The sequence below is a fragment of the Neopelma chrysocephalum genome, unplaced genomic scaffold (genome assembly GCF_003984885.1).
Source record: "Neopelma chrysocephalum unplaced genomic scaffold, ASM398488v2 Primary Assembly neopelma1_66, whole genome shotgun sequence".
Classification (NCBI taxonomy): domain Eukaryota; kingdom Metazoa; phylum Chordata; class Aves; order Passeriformes; family Pipridae; genus Neopelma; species Neopelma chrysocephalum.
This window is the reverse complement of record NW_020897725.1, coordinates 3,244,033-3,266,796: the sequence shown is the minus strand read 5'-3', so window position 1 is coordinate 3,266,796 and position 22,764 is coordinate 3,244,033. Positions and strand designations below refer to the sequence as shown.

Genomic DNA, 22,764 nt, shown 5'->3' with positions numbered 1-22,764 from the left:
ACTGCAGTAAAATTGGCATCGTATCACAAATGCTTCTGGAGTGAAATTGAACAGGCAAATAGTATTTCCAGTAGTAGGGACAGTGAGGGTGCATAGAGAGCTCAGCAGCTAATGAGAAAAAGTGGAAAAGGTGAAGCTTACAAGATTATAAAGATGCTGAGAATAATTTTATAGGAGGCAGAGAGCTTGCTGTGCTGTAATCTGGCAGGTTAGTTATGGATTCCTTGACTGCGGAAGTCAGAGCTTATGGCAAGTGTATGATAAACCTGAACTTTACCCTAAATACAAGTTGAATATTATTTATGTGCTAGCTCTGTGGTACATTCATCTTCTACATCCAGGTGGTCTCAAACAGGTGTTTGCTGTACTGCTTCCATCACTGTTAAATTCTGCTTCACCACCCACTGATCTTAATTGCCTTACTATTTTACCATGAAATGAGATGTATATAACCAGAGAATCTTTTTGTCTCTCTGTAGACCTGTTTTAACAAATTGGATAAAAAGGTGTGGTGGCAAAAGACTTGAGTGACAGATGTGAATGTGTATTGGGGTGAAATAGTGCTTTCTACCGATGATTGAGAATCTCCAGTGCAAGTGTATCTAGATGCAACAGGAGGCACAATTGAGTGATACTGTGAATAAACAAGAAATGAGTGGGTGTTAGTCCAGTTTGATACTTATATCCAACTTAGTTGGAAAAAGGTGCTTCTTTTCAGTTCTACACCCCTGCCCTGCCCCTGAGCAGACTGTGTATGAAACTCTTACTTTCCCATTTTAGCCAAAGAAGACAGTGAACTTGTAAAGAATTTCTATTCTAGTCTCCATTTTCTTCTATTTAACCTGTGTTGTGGTGCTTTAATACATTAATGGTGTTTTAAAAATTGTGACATTTGCGAGTCAACCAAGGAGAAAGCTAGGGACAAATATGTGTTCCTCCTGTGCAAGTATGAGCTTAACTTCCTTTTTTTCCTCCCACCTCTGTAGAATGTTCACTAAATACCAGTATTTATAAAAAAATCTGTTCCCAGGGTGATTGAGCTGAAATCTGTTAAACTAGTGTGTTTGCCAGCAGACATTAAGATAGTATTACTTTAATGAAAACAACCATCAGACATTTTCTATTGTGTTTAAATGGATGGATTAGGGTTTAGTGAACTAAACCCCACTTATGTGTAACAAACATGGGCAAAGCATAACTTCTTTCAAGTTTGTGTTTGTGGTTGATGTCTTACCTTGTTCTAGTTCTTGTTGTTGATCATAAAATGTTATTTGAGTGTAAATTGTTGCTAGCAAATGATTGACTATTTTGAGTGGATTTGTTCATACTGTTCCAATTTACAGTATCGTCTCATGAGAATGAGTCATTGTAGAGTTCAGATTTACGGAAGGAAGTGCGAACTACATTGTTAACAATATTATGAGTAATTTGTCCATCTTTTTTTCTTTGTTTTATCATTGATTTTTCTTAAATACCCTATGACACAGCTTACAACATATAAATTGAACTGTATCTGAAGTAAAACTGCAGTGAGGTGTAATTTTAAAGGTTAATGCAACTGAAATTTGATGTGGTCTGCACCTTTTACAAAACTCCTACCAGTTTCTGCGTAGTTACTCAAGGTGTTTTTGTTAGTTTCTTGTGCGGTGTTTCCCTCAAGAGGGAGCTTATTGGTGCTGCAAGATACTGTTAAAAGCTAACAGCAACAAGGTAAAGTAAAAAAAGATCAATATTTCATTTTAGAATGGTGTTTCAGAAAATTGGTTTAGAACTGCATTTTGATGGTTCATTTAATGGACTTTTTTATTCTCCTATAATATTAGAATGGCTGCCTATTCCTCAACCTGTATTAAAATTGCTGGTGTTTAAGCCAGTAGCTCACTTGGTTTGCAGCTCTAATCTGTGCAACACTTTAACAAATTTAGAATTCCAGATATGTAGTTTGAGGACCAAAAAAATGCATTGCATATTATGATTTTCTTGTCTTGTATTCTAGGTTGTGTTAAAGATCATTAAACATTACCAAGAAGAAGGACAAGGGAATGAAGTGGTCCAAGGAGTGCTGCTGGGTCTTGTGGTGGATGACAGACTTGAAATTACAAATTGCTTCCCTTTTCCTCAGCATACAGAAGATGATGCAGACTTTGATGAAGGTAATGGTTACAGTTTTGCAAAACTTTAGGTAAAAAAGAAAATCCATATGGGCTAAAAGGGTTTTTTTCCCTAACAGTAAGCAGAAGCTTGTATGTACTCAGAGAGATTTTTAATATGACGTGAAGTATCAATGGGATAATTGCAATGCCATCCTGATTATCCAACTTAAAGCTTGTCTGTATAAGGAAAGTCATTGTGATAAATACTCTATTATATGGACATGCTTTAGGGTAAGACTGTCCACACAGGAAGGTACATTAGTTTCCTGTCTAGAATTCCAATAGACTTTAAAGCTTTTTATGGAAGTGGCTGTGTGTACATGTGTGCATACACACATATGGATGTAGCTCGGCATGTAGAGTCCTCTCTGTGGGTTTATTTTTATGTGTTATGTACTCATTGAAAGCCTGGAGAGCGGAGCTTTCCAAGTGTAAGAGGCTTTGGCTAACTGGAAATCTGGATGGTCTTCTTGCTTCTCAAAGTGAGCTAGAAAGTAGCATTGGTGGTTTCTCTCTGTCTCAGTGTTTCCTACTGATCCTAGTGGTCCTAGTGATGTTTTGTTATTGACACTGCAAGTCAATGTAATTAGCTTGACACAGAATGACATAAAATTTCTAGAGTAAATTTAAATGTCTTACAATTCCAATCTTGGTAATATATGCATGTGTGTATGTATTTAATGATACTGGTAGAAAAACTTCTCTTTTAGGGCTTAAAGAGAGTCAGTTTAACTTCAAGAGTAACCAAAGAGGCAATATAGTCAAAGTAATTGCAGTTGGAAGCTTGATTCTATCTAATTTTGATAATTCAGTTTGAGTTTTAAATTTCAGTAAGATTGCTTAATCTGGAAGTATAAACTGCTTTTTCTTGCTTAAAATGAGATAAGGAATTATTAAATTAATATTTTATCTTATAACAAAAGAATCCTGAACCCTGCCTTTAAAGGAGAGATGATTTTAAGAATTCTTTACAACTTGGTAAGGTTTCTTAGCTGGCTTTTATTGCTTCTTTTGTGGGATTATAGAGTTTTCTATAAGGAAAATGCAAAACAAAAGGGAGTCTTAGTTTTCCTACATTGACATGGTGCTTGAGTCAGAACTGTATTTTATTAAGGCCTAAAAGATGCTTTAAAGATTCCTTTTCTTCTAGAGCTCTTCAAAGGATTAAAGTAATCTAAATTCTTAATTGGAGCCCATGCTTCATGTTTTTTCTGTAGAAAATGGCTGAATTATTTCCATGTAGCTGATAGGTGAAATGAATTTCTTAGTTTCAGACAATTTCATAGTTTCAGTTTCTCACTGTATGATGGATATCATGCTGAGCTGTAAGCCTGTGAGCTGGTATGCACAGTTCAACTGTTCCTGCCTGAAAGTTATTCGTGATACCAGTCTTTCTTTTTCCCTTTTTCAGCAAGTAGGCAAGAATCCTGGCATTAAGTAAAGTCCAAAGTCAATGCTGGTGGAGCTTTCCTTACCTGAATCCCTTTACTTGTCAGCCTTCTGTTCCCGTGCTGCGGGCACAGAAAGCAGAGCAGCCGGAGTGGGAACGGAGCCTGTGGCAATGGGGCTGATGCTGCCTCCAGCAGTGCTGGGGAGTCTGCAGCCAGGTCAGGGGAGCTTGGCTCTGCTGAACCCTGTAAGCCAACCTCAGGAGACATTGTCTGTTGGTTTCCATCTTCCCTAGTCTCTGCTGTGTGGGTCACAGGGGTGTTCTCTCTGTATTCTTCTCAGTGAAATACAGTTAAATAGACTGAACCATTCAGGAAATGCACAGCGCTCACGTTTGTTCTGCATTCCTTTACTTGGGGCCTGTTCAGACCTTTAACCTGTGTGGTAGAGCCTAGGGAAGATGAAAACCCGAACAAAATGTCTCTTGAGTGTTCAGTGTCTTTTTAGGCTCCTCAGAGTTTTCTTCTGTCTTGCCAATGTGAAAAACAATAATGTTTTATAAATACTCCTTGTTTGTTTTCCCTGGAGCTGTGTTTCCCTATGCAAGCATCCTGCCAGATTTTCAAAAGATTCTTTTTTTCTAGATGCAGATAATTCAGAGAAATCTCTTGTTATGTGCCAGAACCTTAAAATTCAGGATGCTAAAAACTGAACCAAACAGGGCACTTTCTTTCCCCTAGGACTTGTATGTTACATCAGTATGATAACTGGCTTTATATATTTGCACAAATTCAGGCCCAGAGATACGGAGGGAAAATATAAGGGCCTTAGCACTTCAGCATTGCTGTCACACAGAATAATACCTAATGCTGTGCTCTTCTGTTAATGTTGTATTGTCTTTTCTTCTGCCTTAGTGTATATTTTTGTTACTTTTTTTCACCCTTGTCTAACATTCTGAAATAGGAACAATCCTACGAAAATTCCAAATTTCTGATCATGCAGAAAGCATTTCTTAGCAGAGTTTTGTCATCCTTGATCTTATGTTGAGGCACGAACTGTTGCACTGACTGAGTGAACACACTACCCTAGCTGCCCTTCTGAGGGGAGGAAACACAGAGTGGTTATCTGTTGGGAAACTTCTAATCTGCTATGCTGAAAATTGAATGAGTATACCCCAAAAATAATTTCTTCTATATAATTTTGCAAGAGCTATAGGAACAGGTCACCTGAAAAATACTAATTTGTCTTGTTGTCTCGAGGTGATCATTAAGAGAGTTGAGCTTTTGTAAGAGGGTGATATCTGAGCAAACAAACTGTTGGGTAATTGGCAAGACACATTTGAGTGAATGTTTCCCTCTTTTGAACTGTGCAAATATAATACGAACCACATTTTTGAAGGTGCTGAGAAAGTATCCTTAAATTGAACTTGAAATAGGTGTACATGACATTTATGAACCAGTTTGGTGAAGATGCAGTTCTAACTTGCTGTCAACAACCATTTCTTCAGATATGCTTAGTTATGCTTTTGTTAGGGTGCCATTTTGTCCCTCGCTGCTAATGCCTGAGATAATATCAAATTTTGACTATTTGCCGTTACAGAATTCTGTCAAAAGTTAAATTTTTTATTTAAAAAAAGCATACTCAAACTTTTTCTTTTAGTGCAAGAACGTTTTTTAGTGCAGTTTAAATTGGACTATTTCTGGAAACTGTGGAAAACATGAGGTTTTTTTAGCTTCAGGTAATTCTTATTACAAATCCACAGGTGTTTTTCATCTTAGAAAGTTTCTCCTGCAGTGTTGTCTTCCTATGATTCTTTTTACAAAGTGTATTTTTTTTTTTGTGAGATTTTCCTGTTAGGGAAGTCTTAAACACTTAGGCTGGCCTGCTGCAGCACGAGATTTTTACAGGGGATGGGAAGGCTCAACCCAGCTCTGTTAGAAATCTGCAGGTGAAGTGTAGTTGATGATGTGGAGCAAGTGGAGAAAAATTGCAGAAATGGGGTATGTTGTTGAGTCTTCAGCATAAGATGCTTCACTGTGAATGTTTGGTATTTTGGGGCTGCACTCTGGACTTTTAAGTGTTTACTTTTCAGGTAATTGTGCTTCCTTATTGCTGGTGCACTTAAATCCTCTTAGGCATTAAATTTATTTTTCAAGACACAGATCTTTAATTTTATGGAAATACTTTCAGTGATCTACATGTACAACCCCTTTTCCTGTGCTCCCTGCTTCTCCCCTCCCTCTCCCATCCTGCACCTGATGGATTCAGCTCTTGTTTAGGGTTTCTGTCAGGTTTCTGTTGTAAGGATTTTTGTCTTAGGCACTTTAGTGAAATGATGCAGTATTCCAGCTTGTCTTTGTGAAGGTACTTTTATGAGAAGCACTTTCACTTTAGGACACTTCCAAGCCTTTGTCTGAGCATAGATTTGCTTTCTTTCAGTTAAGGTTTACAAAAAAATATTATTTTCTGTGTATTCTTCCTGAGAAATAAATGTATTTTTCGTGACTATAAATTTTGTCTCTAAGCAACATGTGCAGTTCTTTTCACTTCATTGTTTTTATCTTCAATAGTTTTCATTGAGTAGTTTTTCTCCCTGTTTAAAGGAAATTTATATTTCTTTCCTGGAAATCCAAGAGTTAAAAATGAAATATACAACTTGTATTTCATTGATCTTGTGAGACATTATTTTGAAACAGATTTATTTCAGCCCAATATATTTTAGTAACTTAGTTACAAAGCTAATAAATTAAGTTCTGTGGTAATTATACCAGTAGAAACTTTGAGACAGTTATATAATTATACATCAAAATAAGTTCTATATGGTTGTAACTTTCTCTTCTTTTATAACTGTTTAGAGTTTTCATTAGATTTCCTCTGAAATGCTACAGATGAAAAGCTGATGCTGCCTTCTCTCTCTGCCCCCCAACATGATTTTTACTTTCTTACCTGAGAAGGTTCATTTTGTTTTTCAGTTTACAGATTAGAAGTATCAAGATGATTAAAGATTCTATTCCCTGTATTTTTCTGTGCTATGGGTTGAATTTAGTTGTATAATCAGTCAGTAACAACTAGAAATAACACTGTGGAACATCTCCATGAAACCACCATTTTCTTTAACTTCAAATGGATGCAGTTTCATGTGGAGAAACGTGTTGCAGTGCATAAATAGCACTTCTTCACGGTTTTACTCGGCCAGAGGCAGCAGTTTGCACTGCTGAGCCTCACCTGCAGCGCTGCCAGCACAGTCACCTGTGGTACGTGGCCCTTGCAGAAGCAGAGGGCTCCGAGTAGAATCATAGAATCATCAAGATTGGAAGAGACCTACAGGATTATGCAGTCCAACCATCAATCCAGCACTGCCACTGTAACCCCTCAAGCACTGAACCAGGTCAGGATGCCTCCACCACCTCCCTTAGCAACCTATTCCAATGCCTGACCACCCCAACAGTGGTGAAAAATTTTTTTCTAATATCTGAATCTCCCCTGTCTCAGCTTAAGGCCATTTCCTCTGGTCCTCTCACTGCAGGTGCAGCAGAAGAGACCAGTCCCCATCTCACTGCAACCTCCTTTCAGGTAGTAGTAGAGAGTGATGAGGTCCCTCCTGAGCCTCCTCTTCTGGACACTAAACAAACCCAGCTCCTCAGCCGTTCCTCCTAAGATATGTTCTCAAAACCTTTTGAGAGCCTTATTCCCCTTTGCTGGGCATGCTTCAGTACCTCTGTGTCCTTTTTAAGGTGGGAGCCCCCTTGTTGAAGTGAGGTAGCTAAAAGGAACATTCTGAGGAAAATTAAGATAAAGCAGTGAGCTGAACATGTTCTTTTGAACTGTTGTCTACCAGCAGTGAGGATGCAGCAAGTGTTGTCTCTATTGAGGCCCCCTCCCTTTCTATTGGACGCCTTGTTCTTGCGATTGCATTTCTTGAAGCCTGTGGTCTCCTGCACCAGTTTGACATTATAAGGGCTTCAAGGCTAGAGTCATAGAAGGTCTTAGGCTTCCCAGCATACTATGTGTCAGTGCATAGGTGTGGGGGTGTTGGATGTATTGTTTTGGCTTTTTTTAAAAAGCATCTTCATAAAAAAGACTATTGTTTGTAGTGGGTTGGAGTTTGGTTTTTTTTTGTTCCATCATGTTAATAATTTGGCTCCACAAACAACTGTGTGAGTACAACTGGAGGGGCAGTTTGAGTGCCCTAAGGTGCTTGAAACCACTGTATGGTCAAACCAGAATCTCACAGAGAGTACATATATACCAACAGGGAACAAATGAACTCTGAGCGTCACCTTCCTTTGCTAGTATTGCAGTAGAAGTTGTGATGTCATTAAATCACAGCCCCCTAGCACTGTTGATTCATCTCTTTTCCATAAATTTTGTCTTTTTTTTTTTTTATGGAAACAACTTTCAATTACTCACATTTTAAGTAAAAAGTTTTATCATATCTTGTATTTCTCTTATATTGGTGCAGGAAAGACCATGAGCGCTCAGTAACTGTAACTGTGTCCTGAATAGGCAGATGCAGTTTTAGCTGCCTTTTTTATTGGGGCTTTTTTTTTTGTTTGTTTAGGTTTATTCTCTTGAGGTATAAGAGTTGCAGCTCATGTCTGTTGTTTTCTGTTGTAAGAAAATGTTTATGAAATGCAGAAATCAAGTTACATGAAATTTGAGTTTTATTTCAGTAAAGACAGGAACAGATGACCCAAAAGCTGCTAAATCACAGCCTTATTCGGACTCCAGTTGTAGTCCTTTATGTGAAGTCCTCATCCATGTTTTTCATAAGGCCTGTAGTAATTTAGGAAAAAAACCATACTATGTAAATGTTGACTTTCCAATTACTAAGTGCTGGCAAAAGCCTGTCAGGTCTGTGCATGCATTTATGAAGTTTCTCTTTGTTCTCTATGTAAAAAGGATGTTGAATTTTAAGTTGGATTTTTTTTTGTTTATCATTAGGGTGTGATGAATTTGTGAAATAGGCAGTAGACTTGATAAGGATTAATTTATATAAGCAATTCTGATGATTATGATAGAGGATGGATAGTGAGTTGTAAAAAACTCAATCTTATCTGGTCTTCCGTATTTTTTTTGTGGATTGCCAGTATATTTTGGAATATACTGATGGACAAAGAGGTTAGTTATTAGGTGTGCTTAGTTATCATCAAATAAGATATATCACATAATCAAGGTTCTTTAATAAAACTGGTAATCACACCTGAATTATTTTGTACTTTACCTGTCACTTTTGATTTGTTTCCTAAAAGGAAACTAATATTTACATGGTTTGTGTAATGGTAATGATTTAGTGGAGTATCGGGCATGCAGCATGTTAAATGTTTTGCCTAAGTCTTCATACTGTGCAGACCTACCTCTACTGACTGGAGATTTTTGTCTTTATGGGACAAGGAAGAAGAAATCCCGATAAAAGGCTACTTGTCAAGGTGCAGGCTCTGGATGTGCGGACACGTGGACTTATCTTTATCAGATACGGCAGTCTGTGCCAAAGTGTGTTTTTGTAATAACAAGTGCCGTGCAAAAGCGCTTTCAATTCCGTCAAGCAGAGCAGAGGGAGGGTACGGAGGGTACGTGTGTGTCCCCGCGTCCGCGCTCGGGAGCTCCGGGATCCGGGCACGGACCGAGCCGCCGTCAGAGGGCGCTCCTGCCCAGCGCACGGATCCCACCGGGGCTGCCTTCCCGGCGGGAATCTTGGGCCTGCGGACGGCACAGGGATACAGTGGTCTCATCTGATAACGTGCATGTAATCTTTTATACAAATGAATACAGCAAATATGTTACAGAATGCACTGGCTACCCCGACTCAATGTTTTTTTCTGTTCTTAAATCAGCCTGGATGTGCTGTGTGCTCGAAGGCTCAGTGTACATGAAGGGCATTTGATTCAGACACTTCCATGTGTATGTATCCTAAAAGCAGGACAGGAGCTTGCTTGTCCTGCGGGTTTGCTTCTTCACTTCCAGTTCTACCACACGTAACTAAGAAAGGGAAGGCAGCATTTGTGATGGAACTTCTTGGCTTATCTAAGGGGGTTATACTATTGGACTGTGCAAACTTAAAAATTGCATATCAACTATTCATCTTCTGTTAGTATTGCACAAACTGCCTGAAATGCTTTGTTTACTGCATTTCTGGATTTTCAAGTTGATTTTTACTGTAGGGGCAATGCTTTAAAGTGGTAGGTTAATCCTTTTGTTCAACACCTAATTTTGTATCCAAAAAGAGATCATTTTGCTCTTTAAAGTACAAGGAATATTAAGGTTTTATTTAAATCAGGTTCCATTGACATTTTGCTGCAAAAGAACCTAGTGTAATTTGATTTTAAATGCAAAATGTTCTACTAGCTCTTAGCCTTTTTTTTTTTTCTTTAAGGAAACATATTTCATGGCATTTTTCCTTGGGTAATTTTAAACAGAAAAACCTTATGGCTGCTGAAATTCTGTCATAGGTTGTTTGATTTTTTTTTCCCCCCACCATAATTCACAATTGCAGAGGATATTATTAACATATTTAATAAACTTACACACTGAACTCTACTGAAAATTATGCTTAAGAATGTTCACTTACTAACCCTAAGAAATTAAGTTAAAGAAGCATCTGTTTTCAGAGGTAGGTAGTTTGCTGTATGTAATCTCATCTTTTAGCAATATTAGAATAAGCTGGAAGATTGTATCCAGCTCAGTAACGTGTTTAAACATTTCACTATATGTAAGTTTTCAGCTTGAAGCCAAGAGTTTTTTACTTTATAGCTTGTGTTCTATCTTAGCTATATGTTTTATTTAAAATCATTATATACAATAATTTAGTTTGTTATATGGATGCTTCATATAATTCTGTGAGACTTGAAGAAACTCATTAATTTTTATGTGGTCAGCAGTAAGAAAGCCCAATTTCTTTTACCTGCAGTTTAGGTAAAATATTACAAATAAGCTGTTCTGAATTTGATTTTTTTCTGCTACTATAATCAGTTCAACTTTAACTAAAGACATAAAAGTGCACAGAAGAGGATAACCAATTATATAATAACAGTATATTCAGATATTTCATATCTGTTATTTGATTTCAGGCATCGATCTGAATTTTATGCCTGTATTGTAGTTTGTGAGAGTGATTTGAAAACATTAAGCCTCATTCTTGCTGTTTACTAGGGGAGAGAAAATGCAGGTTATTTACCCTGAGTACTCAAAAATTATTTTTGATGAGTTACAAAGAATGTGAAGGTTTTTTAATTTTTAAAAATTCTTTTAATTTATTTGTTCAGTTTGGGGAATATGCAAGAATTCAGAAATATGAAAATATTTTGTATTTCCACACACTTTAAATGGCACAGGTGCAAATGACCTTGTGTTTGTATTTTATCATTAACTTGTGGGAATATTATGGAAAACAGTATCTAATGTGCTAGTTCCTATTAAAAGCAGAGACTGATGAGAAATTTCTGTCATTCTACTACAGATCATTTTATGAAACAGTATTTCTGTGAACATATGGCAAAGGTGAAACTTGCTGGCTTTTTTTTTTCCAGATGTACTCTCTCTTTTGCTAAGCATTCGGATTTTCCTGTACTACAGTTCAGGAAAAAAGTCTGGAGATAACCATTTGTATTTTAAAGAAGCAGTTTTTCCAGGCAATTGCTAGGACATAATAGACATCCTGGTTAGATCCTGTCTTCATCTTGCCGAGCTGAGGTAGGTGGCTGCCTTGGGTGCCTGAAGTTAGCAAAGTAGTGGCTCTAGGCTACCTCTGTGTTTGGAGGAACTAAAGCTTCATCCAGAAAGAAGCCCAAACTGTGTGAAGACAGCATGGTCAGTTCTGCTAAAAACTTTCAACTTCTTCATCCTTGTTTATTATTCCTCATCTTGGACAATGTGGTACAGGAGTGGACATTTCCATTGGACTGCCTGGATCACACTCTGTGCTTTTTGCGTGTCTTCCTTCAGGGACCCATTTCTTGTGGTCCTTGTGACCGCCCTGAGCTTTGGCCATACATTTGGACTCTACGCTCGTCTGTTCTTTTGGTAACACTTTTCCCAATGGGACTGGACCAAGAGGAAGAGGGAGTTCTTTTAACACCTTCTTATTACCTCTTTCCATTCCCCCTCCTTTCCTTTTTTGCTAATGCAAGTATTTAGCCATTTCCTTTCCCAAAGAATGCTGTAATAAACTTGATGGAGCTGAAGGAAAGCACAGCAAAATGAGCAAATCCCGTATTTTTTTTCCTGAGAGCCAAAATGAAGGAAATGCCTATACTTCTATTGAAAAGCAATTCAAATCAATACATCTGGATGAAAACTGATAGAAACTTATTGAAATAAGTGGTAGCAGTAAATTAAGAAATATCATTGTGGTTCTTATTTCTCCCTCTATAATGTTTTATGGATTTCTCAGCTGCATAATCTGGAAAAATTATATAGCATTAGTCTCTAAGAAAATGATCCATACTCAAAGTATAGTACACATTAAACCCAAGTTGGACCTATTTTGTTCATAGGGTTTGCGTTTATTTTATTGATATAAAGGCAGACATGAAACTAGCTCAAGATTCAGGACTGAATATTGAATTGAATACTTCAGGAACAGACTTGAAATCCGTTTTGCTGACAGGAAACCTACTGCAGCAGTTGGAGTTAAAGAGATAAGAAGTGGTTTCACGATAGTTATGAAACATAAAAGACTTTCTAGATAAATACTAGTCTTTGATAGAAGAGAGAAAAATCTTTAATAGAGTTTAAGTTTATATCTGTATTTTAGCATTATTTATTTATGATTAGTATGTGTTGTTAAATCCAGTGGTGCAGTCAAAAATATATGGAGAAACCAAGAAAGCTCAAACTGAGCAAATCTTGCTTATTTCTGTAGTTTGGTAGGCCAATGTATAGAATCTTAATATCAGCAAAATCTAAGAAGATAAAAACTTCTTTAACTTCCTTATTATTTAAATAATAACTTCTTTAAACTGAAGAAGAGCAGGGTGTGCATAGTTGCACATGTAATAATGTATAGTAGCTTAAATTTATGTAATTCCTTATTGACTGTATCCACAAAATGTATTTAGTGCAGATAAGGTTCTCACCCATCTAACTTCAAGACATTTACTGTATTTTGGTTTGTGGTGTGTCAGTCAATAAACTGCTGTAGTTTGCAGCTTGTCTTTTGTTTCGCTGTTTGCTGAATACACAGTTTGATTTCTTTTATTGGATTACATGCTTCAGTACAACGTAAACTCATGCAGTAGAAAAATACACATTAAAATAGGTTGTTTACTTTTCAGTGAAATACTCATACATTTTTGTAGGTTTAGTGTGATAAATCCTCTGTACATATTTATAGCCAACATGCAGCAGCGTGGAGTTCTAGTCGATAATAGAAACGGAAGGATTTCTTAAAAGTTTTTAGAAAACAAGACAGGCATGTTCTTTGTGAGATATATTTAGGTCGTAAGGGACATCTGCTAAGGATAATTTTTTAACACTTGCTAACAATCCTAATATAATATGGTCTATTCATCAGTCATATTGTTCCTGACTTGGCTAGTGTGGATTTTAGTGATTCCCGATGTGCATTCAGACTCTCTTAATTGCTAGTTTCTTGCTGTTCTATCTTATTGTTTTGTAGGACAATGCATAAGCAGGCACAGAATAATCAAAATGGTTTCCCTGTCCATATTAGGCACCTAACAAGAGATATATTTGCTGTGCAGTGTGTGCATGTTTTTGCAAGTGGAAGTCTTGTTGAAACAAAATAAATCTTACCAGGGAAATAATTCAAGATTTGAACATGGTATTCAGTGTCTATGTGTGTGTGTATATATGTATTTATATTTGTATGTATATGTATATATTTTTATATATATATATATTTACATATGTTGTGTTCATGTGTTCATATTTACATATAAAAACCTGCTCTGTGCCGAGTGTCTTGCAGCTTTTATGGTGTGCTTTTATGTAGCAGAGAAATTGGAGGGGTAAGGTAGGGAGGAACGACAGACACCGAACATCGGGGTTTTGGAGTTGCCGGCAAACCGTTAAATTGTGCCAGTTTTGTGCCTTTGGTTGAGAAATAAAAGCTTGTTCAGAGAGATTTGCCGTACAGCCGAGATCTAATCTTTATGTTTTAATGAACTCAGAATTTCACTTGGCTGTGAGGTGTTTGACTCCAAAGAGGTGCAGGTAATGTTCCTGCAGCTCACACACGTGAGGCAGATAGTGCTGGGCTTCATTGTTTGAGGGGAGAGAGGTTATGTTGGAGTTTAGGTTTTGATATTAGTGAAACAGGAAAACTGACCAGATGAAGTTTTATAAAATTACTGAAAGGGGTATTTGTAATTTGTAATTTGGCTTTCACGTGTAGATAGAAATACATTCGCCCCCCCTCCCAGCGTGTTCTTTTTTGGTGTTTTTTGGGTTTTTTTTTCTTTTTACCAGTTTGTATTGCTCCATACTGTGTTCTTACTTACTGATGGAATAATAGCTGTTTTATGTTTTGTCTTAATCCATTTTGTGCAACTCTGAACTGTTTGTGATAGTGAAAGAAAGAAAAAGGTAGAAATTGTAGCTTTTGCAGCAGGTTGAGGGAAGCTTTCTTTATAGCTTAGTCCAGGTGTCAAATCTTGTTTAAAAGTAAGTGTTGTCCCTCTGATCAGTTTTGGAAGGAACAAAACAACTTTATTTGCTAGATTTGTTACTCTCATTTTTACTCAGTTGCCTTAGCCAAGCACAATAGATGATCTTTAAAATCCTGCATAGCTGCAGAACGTGAAAATTATTTGTTGTTGATTGGTTTGTTCTGTTTTTTATTTTTAGTTTTCCAATTCTTTTGATGATTTGTACTTCTGCTCTAACAAAACGTGTTTAGGAAGACTGTTTTGGGCTATTAAAGCAGTACCAGTGATCGAAAATAAATCAACCTGTGGCTGATGTCAGTTGTTGAGTACAGTTGAAAGACCATAGTCTACACAAATGTTGATTTCAGTCAGAGTTTAAATCTGTAGCTGTATGATGTAATTGAATTATTTTACCGGACTTGGTAGTTGTTCTCCACATTGAATAGTTGAAAATTTGATTCATCTATGCACTGTTGATTAAAACAGTTTGGCAAAAACTTTATGTAAACTGCTTTACTTAGAGTATATGTACAGTTTAAGCATAGAACTGCTGATTTTCTGAGGAGCCTGGCAGAAAGGAACAAGGGAAGAGTGAGAAGGGAATTGAAGACGCTGTTGTAAGGATGCAGTTTGGACACTGGGTGCCACTCCCGGTACACACTGAGGTTCAACAGCCTTTCTCATGCAGTGGAACAACAAGCACTCGTAAAAATGGAGGTCTTTGTTACTCAGGAAATTCTGAAGGTCTTCGTCCCCTGAGCCTAGCAGTTCTTGCAGTTGAAAAACATTTTCCTCAGTCCTACAAGGAGTAACTAAAGCTATAAGGGCAGGATTTTTTTATATTTTGTTATTTCAGTTCTACTGAGGATTATTTTCTAGACTTGATGTGTTGCTGTTTAGTTACCTAGCTTCCATCACGTACAAGAAAGGCAAGATTGCAGCATCAACTGTTCAGAAATTAGACCAAACATGACAATTCTCCTCAGGAATAGGAAGAATAATTTCAAAACAAAAGAATGGGAATGAAATATCTCCCTGCAAGCCTGTATATATATATACACACATATACATGCATATATATACACATATACATATATATATACACACATATACATATATACATACATATATATATATATACACACACCCCCTCTGTCATGTGCTTGCTTGTTGGATTAGTTCAGTGTCAGAATCATTGGGTGGTGTATAACTGATGGAAGACTAAAGGACAGTTGAGGATTGGTTTGGGTTTGATCGATTTCCAGAAACTAGAATTGGAGGCATATAGTGATGGTTTCCAATAGGCACCAAGTGCTGGAGATGTGAGGAATGCTGAGGAGATGGAATAAGGAGTGGGAATAAGAAATGTTTAGATGTAAATTGGAACGAGGTTAGTGCTCCCACCCTGAAAGCTGTGTAGCTCTCAAACTGGGAAGCGCGACCTGATTTATGCTTTACTGTGCTCATGCCCAGAGGCGTCAGCTGGCTCTGGGTGTCCTGAACATTATACAAACACGTACTTGCTCAAACATTTTAGAAACAGCACTGGAGTTTAGGTGTCCAGGTCTTAATGGCTTTCAGTGGAATATTGTTGGCATCTCTACCTGGCTAATTTGGAAACCGAAATTTCAGTTATAACTGAAAGGCAAATGGGGGTTTGGAAGGTGAAATGCCATAGCATTTTGAAAATGTTAGACCTCTAAACCTGATTTCCATGCAGAAATTTTATCTACTCTTTTGTTTGAAAAGAAGTTGAAATAGTGGGTCAGAAATTAAAATGTGCTTACAGAGGAAGCAAGACACTACTTGAAATAAGGAAGGACAGGGTGAGGAATGAGGGAGCTCCTTGTAAAATTCTACTTTGATGCAATGGTGTAGAATTAAAAACAAAAGGTCCCTCTATCCTCAAATGTAGAAAATTGAGCTTTGTGTTTTATGTTTTAAAATGACATTTGAAAAAGGGTTCCTATTCACAGTGTTCTATTGTATGATGCTTGACTGAATCTTCCAAAACGTTTTTCTTATGATGTTTCAAGTGCAAAATTAATTGATGTATTTGGATGCATAAAGCACCAAGTTAAAATGAAGAATAAATGTCAAATCAGCTTTTTTTTTCTCTTTGCCTGCTTGCTGTCAGAGCTTATAGTAATTTTAAAGGTAAAGACTTTCGTAAGTAGTTAAAATTTTTGACCATGTTTTTAAATGAAACTTGCAGGTTAAGTCTCTTAAAGTTGCCATTGAATTTTTTGGACTTTCCAGGACAGACACATTGACCTACAGAAAACTATGGCAAACATGCTTCATTTGGTATTCCTGTATAATTAGCTAAGCTTTATGTAGATAGTGAATAATACAAAGCCACACTGGTTTCTGTGGTTTTGTCAACTCTGGCAAAAAGCCTGAGTTTAAAATTAGTATTTTTAACTTCTTTTTTTTTTTTAATATTAGACCTTCTTATCAAAAGGCACCAGATACATAACCAGAGCTAGAAATGAAAGAACTGGCACAAACCTTCTTTTGTTGACACCTGAAAAAGTATTAAATGGGCCACTTGAAATAATGAGTACAGCATACGATAAGGTAGAGCCACCTGGGTTTTATTGGGCTACTTGATGCTTTGATCACAACTTTGTTTAAAGGTGTCTGTTTACAGCATCAATGTTCCTTGTCATTGCTGTGATTTAGATTTCATCTGACACAATACAAAGAGGAATTGCAAAAATCAAGGCAGTACTCAAATGAGTGAACTGGTATGGGAGAGATGCTAGTTCAGTGTGTCAACCTGGGAACAAAAGCACCTGTTAAACAAGACCTGTAATCTGAAAGAGCAGCAGATGACTTTCAGCAGATCTGGGACACATCATGGCATGGAGAGAGTGATAATAACTCAGGCTTGCTGGGAGCAGACAGAGGAGTTCGCATGGAATGGGGTGCTGTCGTCTCCGACAGAGGGATCAGGGTAGACGTCAGTAAGGACTTGTGTATGTTGGTGTGCGGTCCTTGCAGAATATACCATCTAAGGAGTCTTTCTGCTGTGTCTTTTGCAACCGGACTTGCCTTTCTCGTATTGGCCTTTTTAGCCACCAACGCGCTTGCAAGAATCGTGGGTAGAGCCCTTCCCAAATCTTCGTTCGCGAAGCCTAGCCATGAATGAATGAATGAATGTTGGTGTGGTGCAGCCATGTCTCTTAGGAGCTGGTGTCACAAAGAAGCACGGCTGGAGGCCCTGGGCACAGCTCTGTACTGTGAAACAGCCAGGTTCTTGTCCAGCCTTGGGTTCCCAGCACAGCCCTCTGTACAATGCAGACATGCTCCTTAAGATTTCCCTTTGCTTTCTCTTCTTGTGTTTAAATGGCACTTCAACATGAAAGAAGGAGCATTTGGGTCTAGCCTCTGATCCCACTCATTCTTGCTAATAAATTAATAAAATCTGATCCATCTTAATAACTTGAATAGGGGAAAGATCTGTCTTTATTCTTTCTCTTGATAAAATTTTCATGCAGTTTTGCAGACATGAAATAAAGCCATCACTATATACAAGTTGTAATTTGTGTAGGTTATAACTTTTTGAGGCTTTGCTGAGGCAGAGGTAGTAGAGCTGCTTGTTTGGTGGCACCTGAGTATTTGATTAGGTCGTGAATACTTAAGCATATTATTCAGCCTCTAACAATACTGCTTTTCTTACCTAGTTATCTGCTACTGAAAATTCTCTCTCCCTCTGCCCCTCCTATTTTTTAGTATATAACTAAGTACCAACTAGTGTTTAATGTAATGGTGACAGTAGTTTTTAATTGGGATTAATTGTGTTTTTGGTTTCTTCAGTGTAGACAGAGTGAAAGGACATTTGATTAAGACTCCATTAAGAAAAAGGTTTCTGCAAAGGATTTTTTTCCTGTGTCCAGGATGGCTGCAAGAAGCAGCAGTGGGTTAAACTTGTATCAAGGGTGAGTCACAGTGAGAAACAGTGTAAGAGTAGTGGTGCAGTAGGGCAGGTTGAGTGGAAGTCTGCGGAGGTTGTGAAGGATGGGTTAGCCAGAGGCTTGCTACAAACAGTGTATAATGGGAGAAAACAGCTATCAGATGATTTTAGCTCGGTCCCTGTAATTTTGATATCCTATTAATCCTGAATTTGAAAGAGACTTTAAATTACTGAAATTGATGCATTTCAAGTACTGTTGATTGACTTTAGTGTTATTTTCAATACACCCCTGTATAGGTGGAAGTCTTAATTTTTGTAGGGGCTGATATGAAGGTGGTTTGATTTTGTTGAAAATACGTATGGTTTTGAAATGGAAAACCAACATTTGCATGAAAACATTTCAACCTTTGTAGTTCAAATATCTCAGAGTAGTATAAAGAAAAAATAATATTTTACTTTTTGTTATTTGGCATTTTATTCAATTGTATGTGTTGCAGTTTTTTCCCTTTTAATACAGAGGAAGGTAGTTGATGTGAACATGGTAAACACAGTGTAATGCCCAAATGTCTTTAAGATCCACTCCTTTGTAAAACAAGAAAGGTGATTTTGGGAGGATGGGGCAAATCCTCCCCACTTTTAAATGTTTGATTTTTTTTTTTTCTGTTTCCAGATTACTTACAAAAGTTAAAGCTTCCTTATATATTTAACTGTAAAATCTATTTTTTTCTTAATGTTTTTTAGCAATTTTAGTGTAAAATTTAATGTTCATTAAATACATGCATGCAGCTGTTTTATTAGTCCACAGTTTCTTTCAGAGCAACTAAAGTTTAATTATTGAACTAAATTTTTAATTAGTTTTACCGATGACTTTTTTACATTCAAAGAAGTACTGTAATCTTAGTTAAAATAGCAGTAGGTCTGTATTTTGAGGGCATATGCATGCAATGTATATATAACCTTCTTGCTTCTTTCACTTTCCCTTACCTCAGGAGGTCTCATCATTTGTCACTATGCTCTAACTCAGTTCAAAGCTTAAGTGAACCTCTTTAAACATGTGTCCACGGGAGATGCTGGACTGACTTGTGCGGAATGAAGTCCTGTAAGTCCTCCTAGTTGTGCTCCTGTGATTGTCCGGGGCTCTGGCTGGGTGCAGTTGGTGCTGCTGTGCTCTGGGCCAGGCAGGGGTCCTGTTTGCATGCTTTGCACCAGAGGTTGTTCCAGCCAGGTCTGTAGCTGAGCCCTCATTTGTACAGGTGTGAACTGGAAAGTGCCACATAAACAGGGACAGATTGGTGACTGCCTGGGATTACCTGGACCTACCCTGTGAGTTCAGAGACTGTCAGCTATCTTTCGTCAATGGGTCTATTTCTGTCTGGATCAGTTCTCAAATGTGGCACTCTGCTTAATGTTAAAAGGTATTGTCCAAAAGAAGCAAATGGTAGCAGTCAGTTTTTATATTCAAGTGTCAAAGCATAATATTAATGTACACTCCCAATCCCCATTAAGTTGGCTAAGAGAGTGACACAACTTCCACCATACTTTTAAGTCTTTCTGCCAAATGTGTGTGTTTTAGGTATGGAAACTAGTTGATGCAATGATTTGTTTATTGTAAACTTTGATAAAAACGGTAGTTGTCACTTCTAAGAGCACACTTTGTATAGACCATTTCTAGGAAAAGTGCTGGCCTTCAGCTCAAGTAGACTTCTTTGTTTTCATTTCCTAGTAACATATTGCAGATCCTTGGCTCAGGTAGAGGCCCATCCCTGTTTTTTTGAAAATTAGAGGCAACTGTTATGGTTACTATTACTGCAGCTCTGCAGGTCGCAGGTTGCCAGGAGTGCCTGATGCCTGTCTGTGAGTCTGGGGCCAACAAAGGGTTATTTTGCAGAAGGTGCCATGGTTGAAGAGCTGTGTCACCAGGTGAAGGAGCTACAGGAAGAAGTGAACAGGCTTCGTAGTATTCGAGTGAAAGAGCAAGAGAGAAACTGATTATTTTCAGAGACACTACAGTCTCAAGACTCTTGGGAGTCTCGAACCTCCATTGTAGTGGAGAAGCAGGTGGGCTCAGAACCTTGCAGAGTAATTAGTCAGAGGACTGTTGGTCAAGAGTCTGTTAAAGATGAGGGCTAGAAGCAGGTCACTGCACATACCAGGAGCAATGTTCCTCCTCCTTCTCAGAATTTGGCAAGTAGGACTGACACCTTCTACAACAGGTATGAGGCTCTGAAACTAGAAGGCCAGACAACTGATGAGGTGAGCAAAGGTCCTTCTGGGATAGAGGGACCTCCTAAAGCAGCATCACCTGTACCCCACATCACAACCTCCTCTATTAAGAGGAGAAGAAGGGCAGTTGTAATAGGAGACTCCTTTCTAAGGGGAAGAGAGGGCCTGGTATGCAGACTGGACCCAATCCACAGGGAAGTCTGCTGTCTCCCAGGGACTTGGGTAAGGGACATTACTGGAAAACTCTCCAGTCTAGTAAGACCCTCTGATTACTATCCACTAGTGGTTGTTCAGGCTGGCAGCAATGAAATAACAAAGAGAAGTCCAAGGGCAATCAAAAGAGACTTCAGAGGCTGGGACAATTGGTAGAAAGATCAGGAGCACAGGTAGTGCTTTCCTGGATCCTTCCAGTAACAAGGAATAATGATAGGAACAGGCAGATCTATCAGGTCAATGCACGGTGCCGAGGTTGGCGTAATTGGAAAAATTTTAGGTTTTTTGACCATGAAATGATCTACTCAACACCTTGTCTACTGTCACCTGATGGGATGCACCTATCTCAGAGGGGAAAAAAAGTTCTAGCACAGGAGCTATCAGGGCTCATTGACAGAGCTTTAAACTAGCTTGAAAGGGGGAAGGGACAAAACCAGGCTCGCCAGTGATGAGCCATGGGATGGTGTGCCAAAACTTGAGGAAAAGAGCATGAATGGGAAACCTTAATCTACCTCACCAGGTGTTAGCTACAATGTACCACACCTAAAATGTTTCTGCACTAATAGATGCTGCATGAGGAACAAACAAAAGCAACTCCAAGCTTTGGCCCGATCCCAGAGATTTGACATCATTGGCAAAAATGAAAACTGGTGCGATGAGTCCTTTTACTGGAGTTCCCTGTTGGATAGTTACAGGCTCTTCAGGAGGGATAGTCAGGGCAGAAGAGGCGGAGGGCTGACACTGTATGTAATAGAAGGGTTAGAATATATGGAGCTCACAGCTGGCACTGGCACAGTTGAGAACCTCTGGGTAAGAATCAAGGGGCAAGCAAATAATGTGGATGTCATCATGGAACTCTGCTATAGACCTCCCAGCCAGGATGATGACACCAACGAATTATTCTTTGAGGAACTAAGGGACACTAGCAAGTCAACTGCCCTTGTCCTTATGGGGTACTTCCACTTGCCAGAAATTAACTGGGAGCATCACACAGCTGGTACAACCTGAGCCAGAAGATTCCCAAAAATCTTGGATGGCAACTTAATGGAACAGGTCCTAAGGAAGCCAACTCGGAAAGATGCCCTCCTTGATCTGCTGCTCGTCAACAGAGGGGATCTCTTGAGCGAAGTGGAGATTGGTGGCCATCTTGGCCACAGCGACCACAGAGCGATTGAGTTTAAAATCTTTTGACAGGAGGAAAAGTGCCAGCAAAACCTCAGCTCTGGTCATGAGGAGAGCAGACTTCAGACTGTTCAGGGAATAAGTGAGTAAGGCACCTTGGGACAATGTTTTTGCAAGTCTGGTGTCCATCAGTGTTGTTCACTTTTTAAACATCACCTCCTAAGGGCACAGGAGCAGGCAATTTCTGAATGTCGGTAGTCAAGCAGGCGAGGCAAAAGGCCAGCTTGGCTGAACTTGGAAATAGGGCAAAAAAGGAAGGTGTATGCCCAGTGGAAGTAGAGTCAGGTGACATGGGAAGAAAACAGAGATACTGCTTGCCACTGTAGGGTGAAAATTCATGTGTCCAAAGCTCAACTGGAGTTGAAACTGGACGGAAATGTGGGGGCCAATAAAAAGAGTTTTTTCAAATATATTAAGGGCAATAGGCAGTATGGAAATATCATTGGCCCATTACAGGATGAGGACGGTCACCTCACAAACAGGGATAGAGACAATGCTTTCTTTGTCTCTGTCTTCAACACGGATGATGGACCAAGGGGGTCTCAGTGCCCTGAGCTGGAGGACCATGACTGGGTGAATAATCAACTCCCACTTGACCCTGAACTTGTGCAGGATCTGTTGCTCCAGCTGGATCTGTGTAGATCTATGGGGCATGATGGGATTCATTGAAGATCCTAAAAGAGCTGACTGATATCATCACAAAACCTCTCGATTTTTGAGAGGTCTTGGGAATCTGGAGAGGTCCCAGCTGACTGGAAGCTGGTGAATGTTGTCCCGATTTTCAAGAAGGGCATGAAGGAGGACTCCATAAAATACAGGCCTGTCAGTCTCACTTCAGTGCCTGGTAAAGTTATGGAGAAGATTATTCTAGGAGGTATTGAAAAACACCTGAAAGACAAACAGTCATTGGTCACAGCCAGCACAGCTTCATGAGAGTGAAGTCCTGCTTGTCAAATCTGATTTCCTTGTATGACAAGGTAACCCACCTAGTTGATCAAGGGAAGCCAGTTGATGTAATCTTTTTGGATTTCAGTAAAGTTTTCCATACTGTCTCTCACAGGATCTTTCTGGACAAAAT

At 38.6% G+C, this 22,764-nt stretch overlaps 1 protein-coding gene across 1 annotated transcript in view; it reads left to right on the top strand.

Moving 5' to 3' along the window:
• EIF3H (eukaryotic translation initiation factor 3 subunit H) overlaps positions 1-22,764 on the top strand; it is an 86,842-nt gene that overhangs the window by 14,484 nt on the left and 49,594 nt on the right. The window contains exon 2 of the mRNA XM_027684371.1: positions 1,997-2,153. Within this exon, the coding sequence (XP_027540172.1) occupies positions 1,997-2,153 (157 nt within the window). The remainder of the gene's footprint in view (positions 1-1,996; positions 2,154-22,764) is intronic.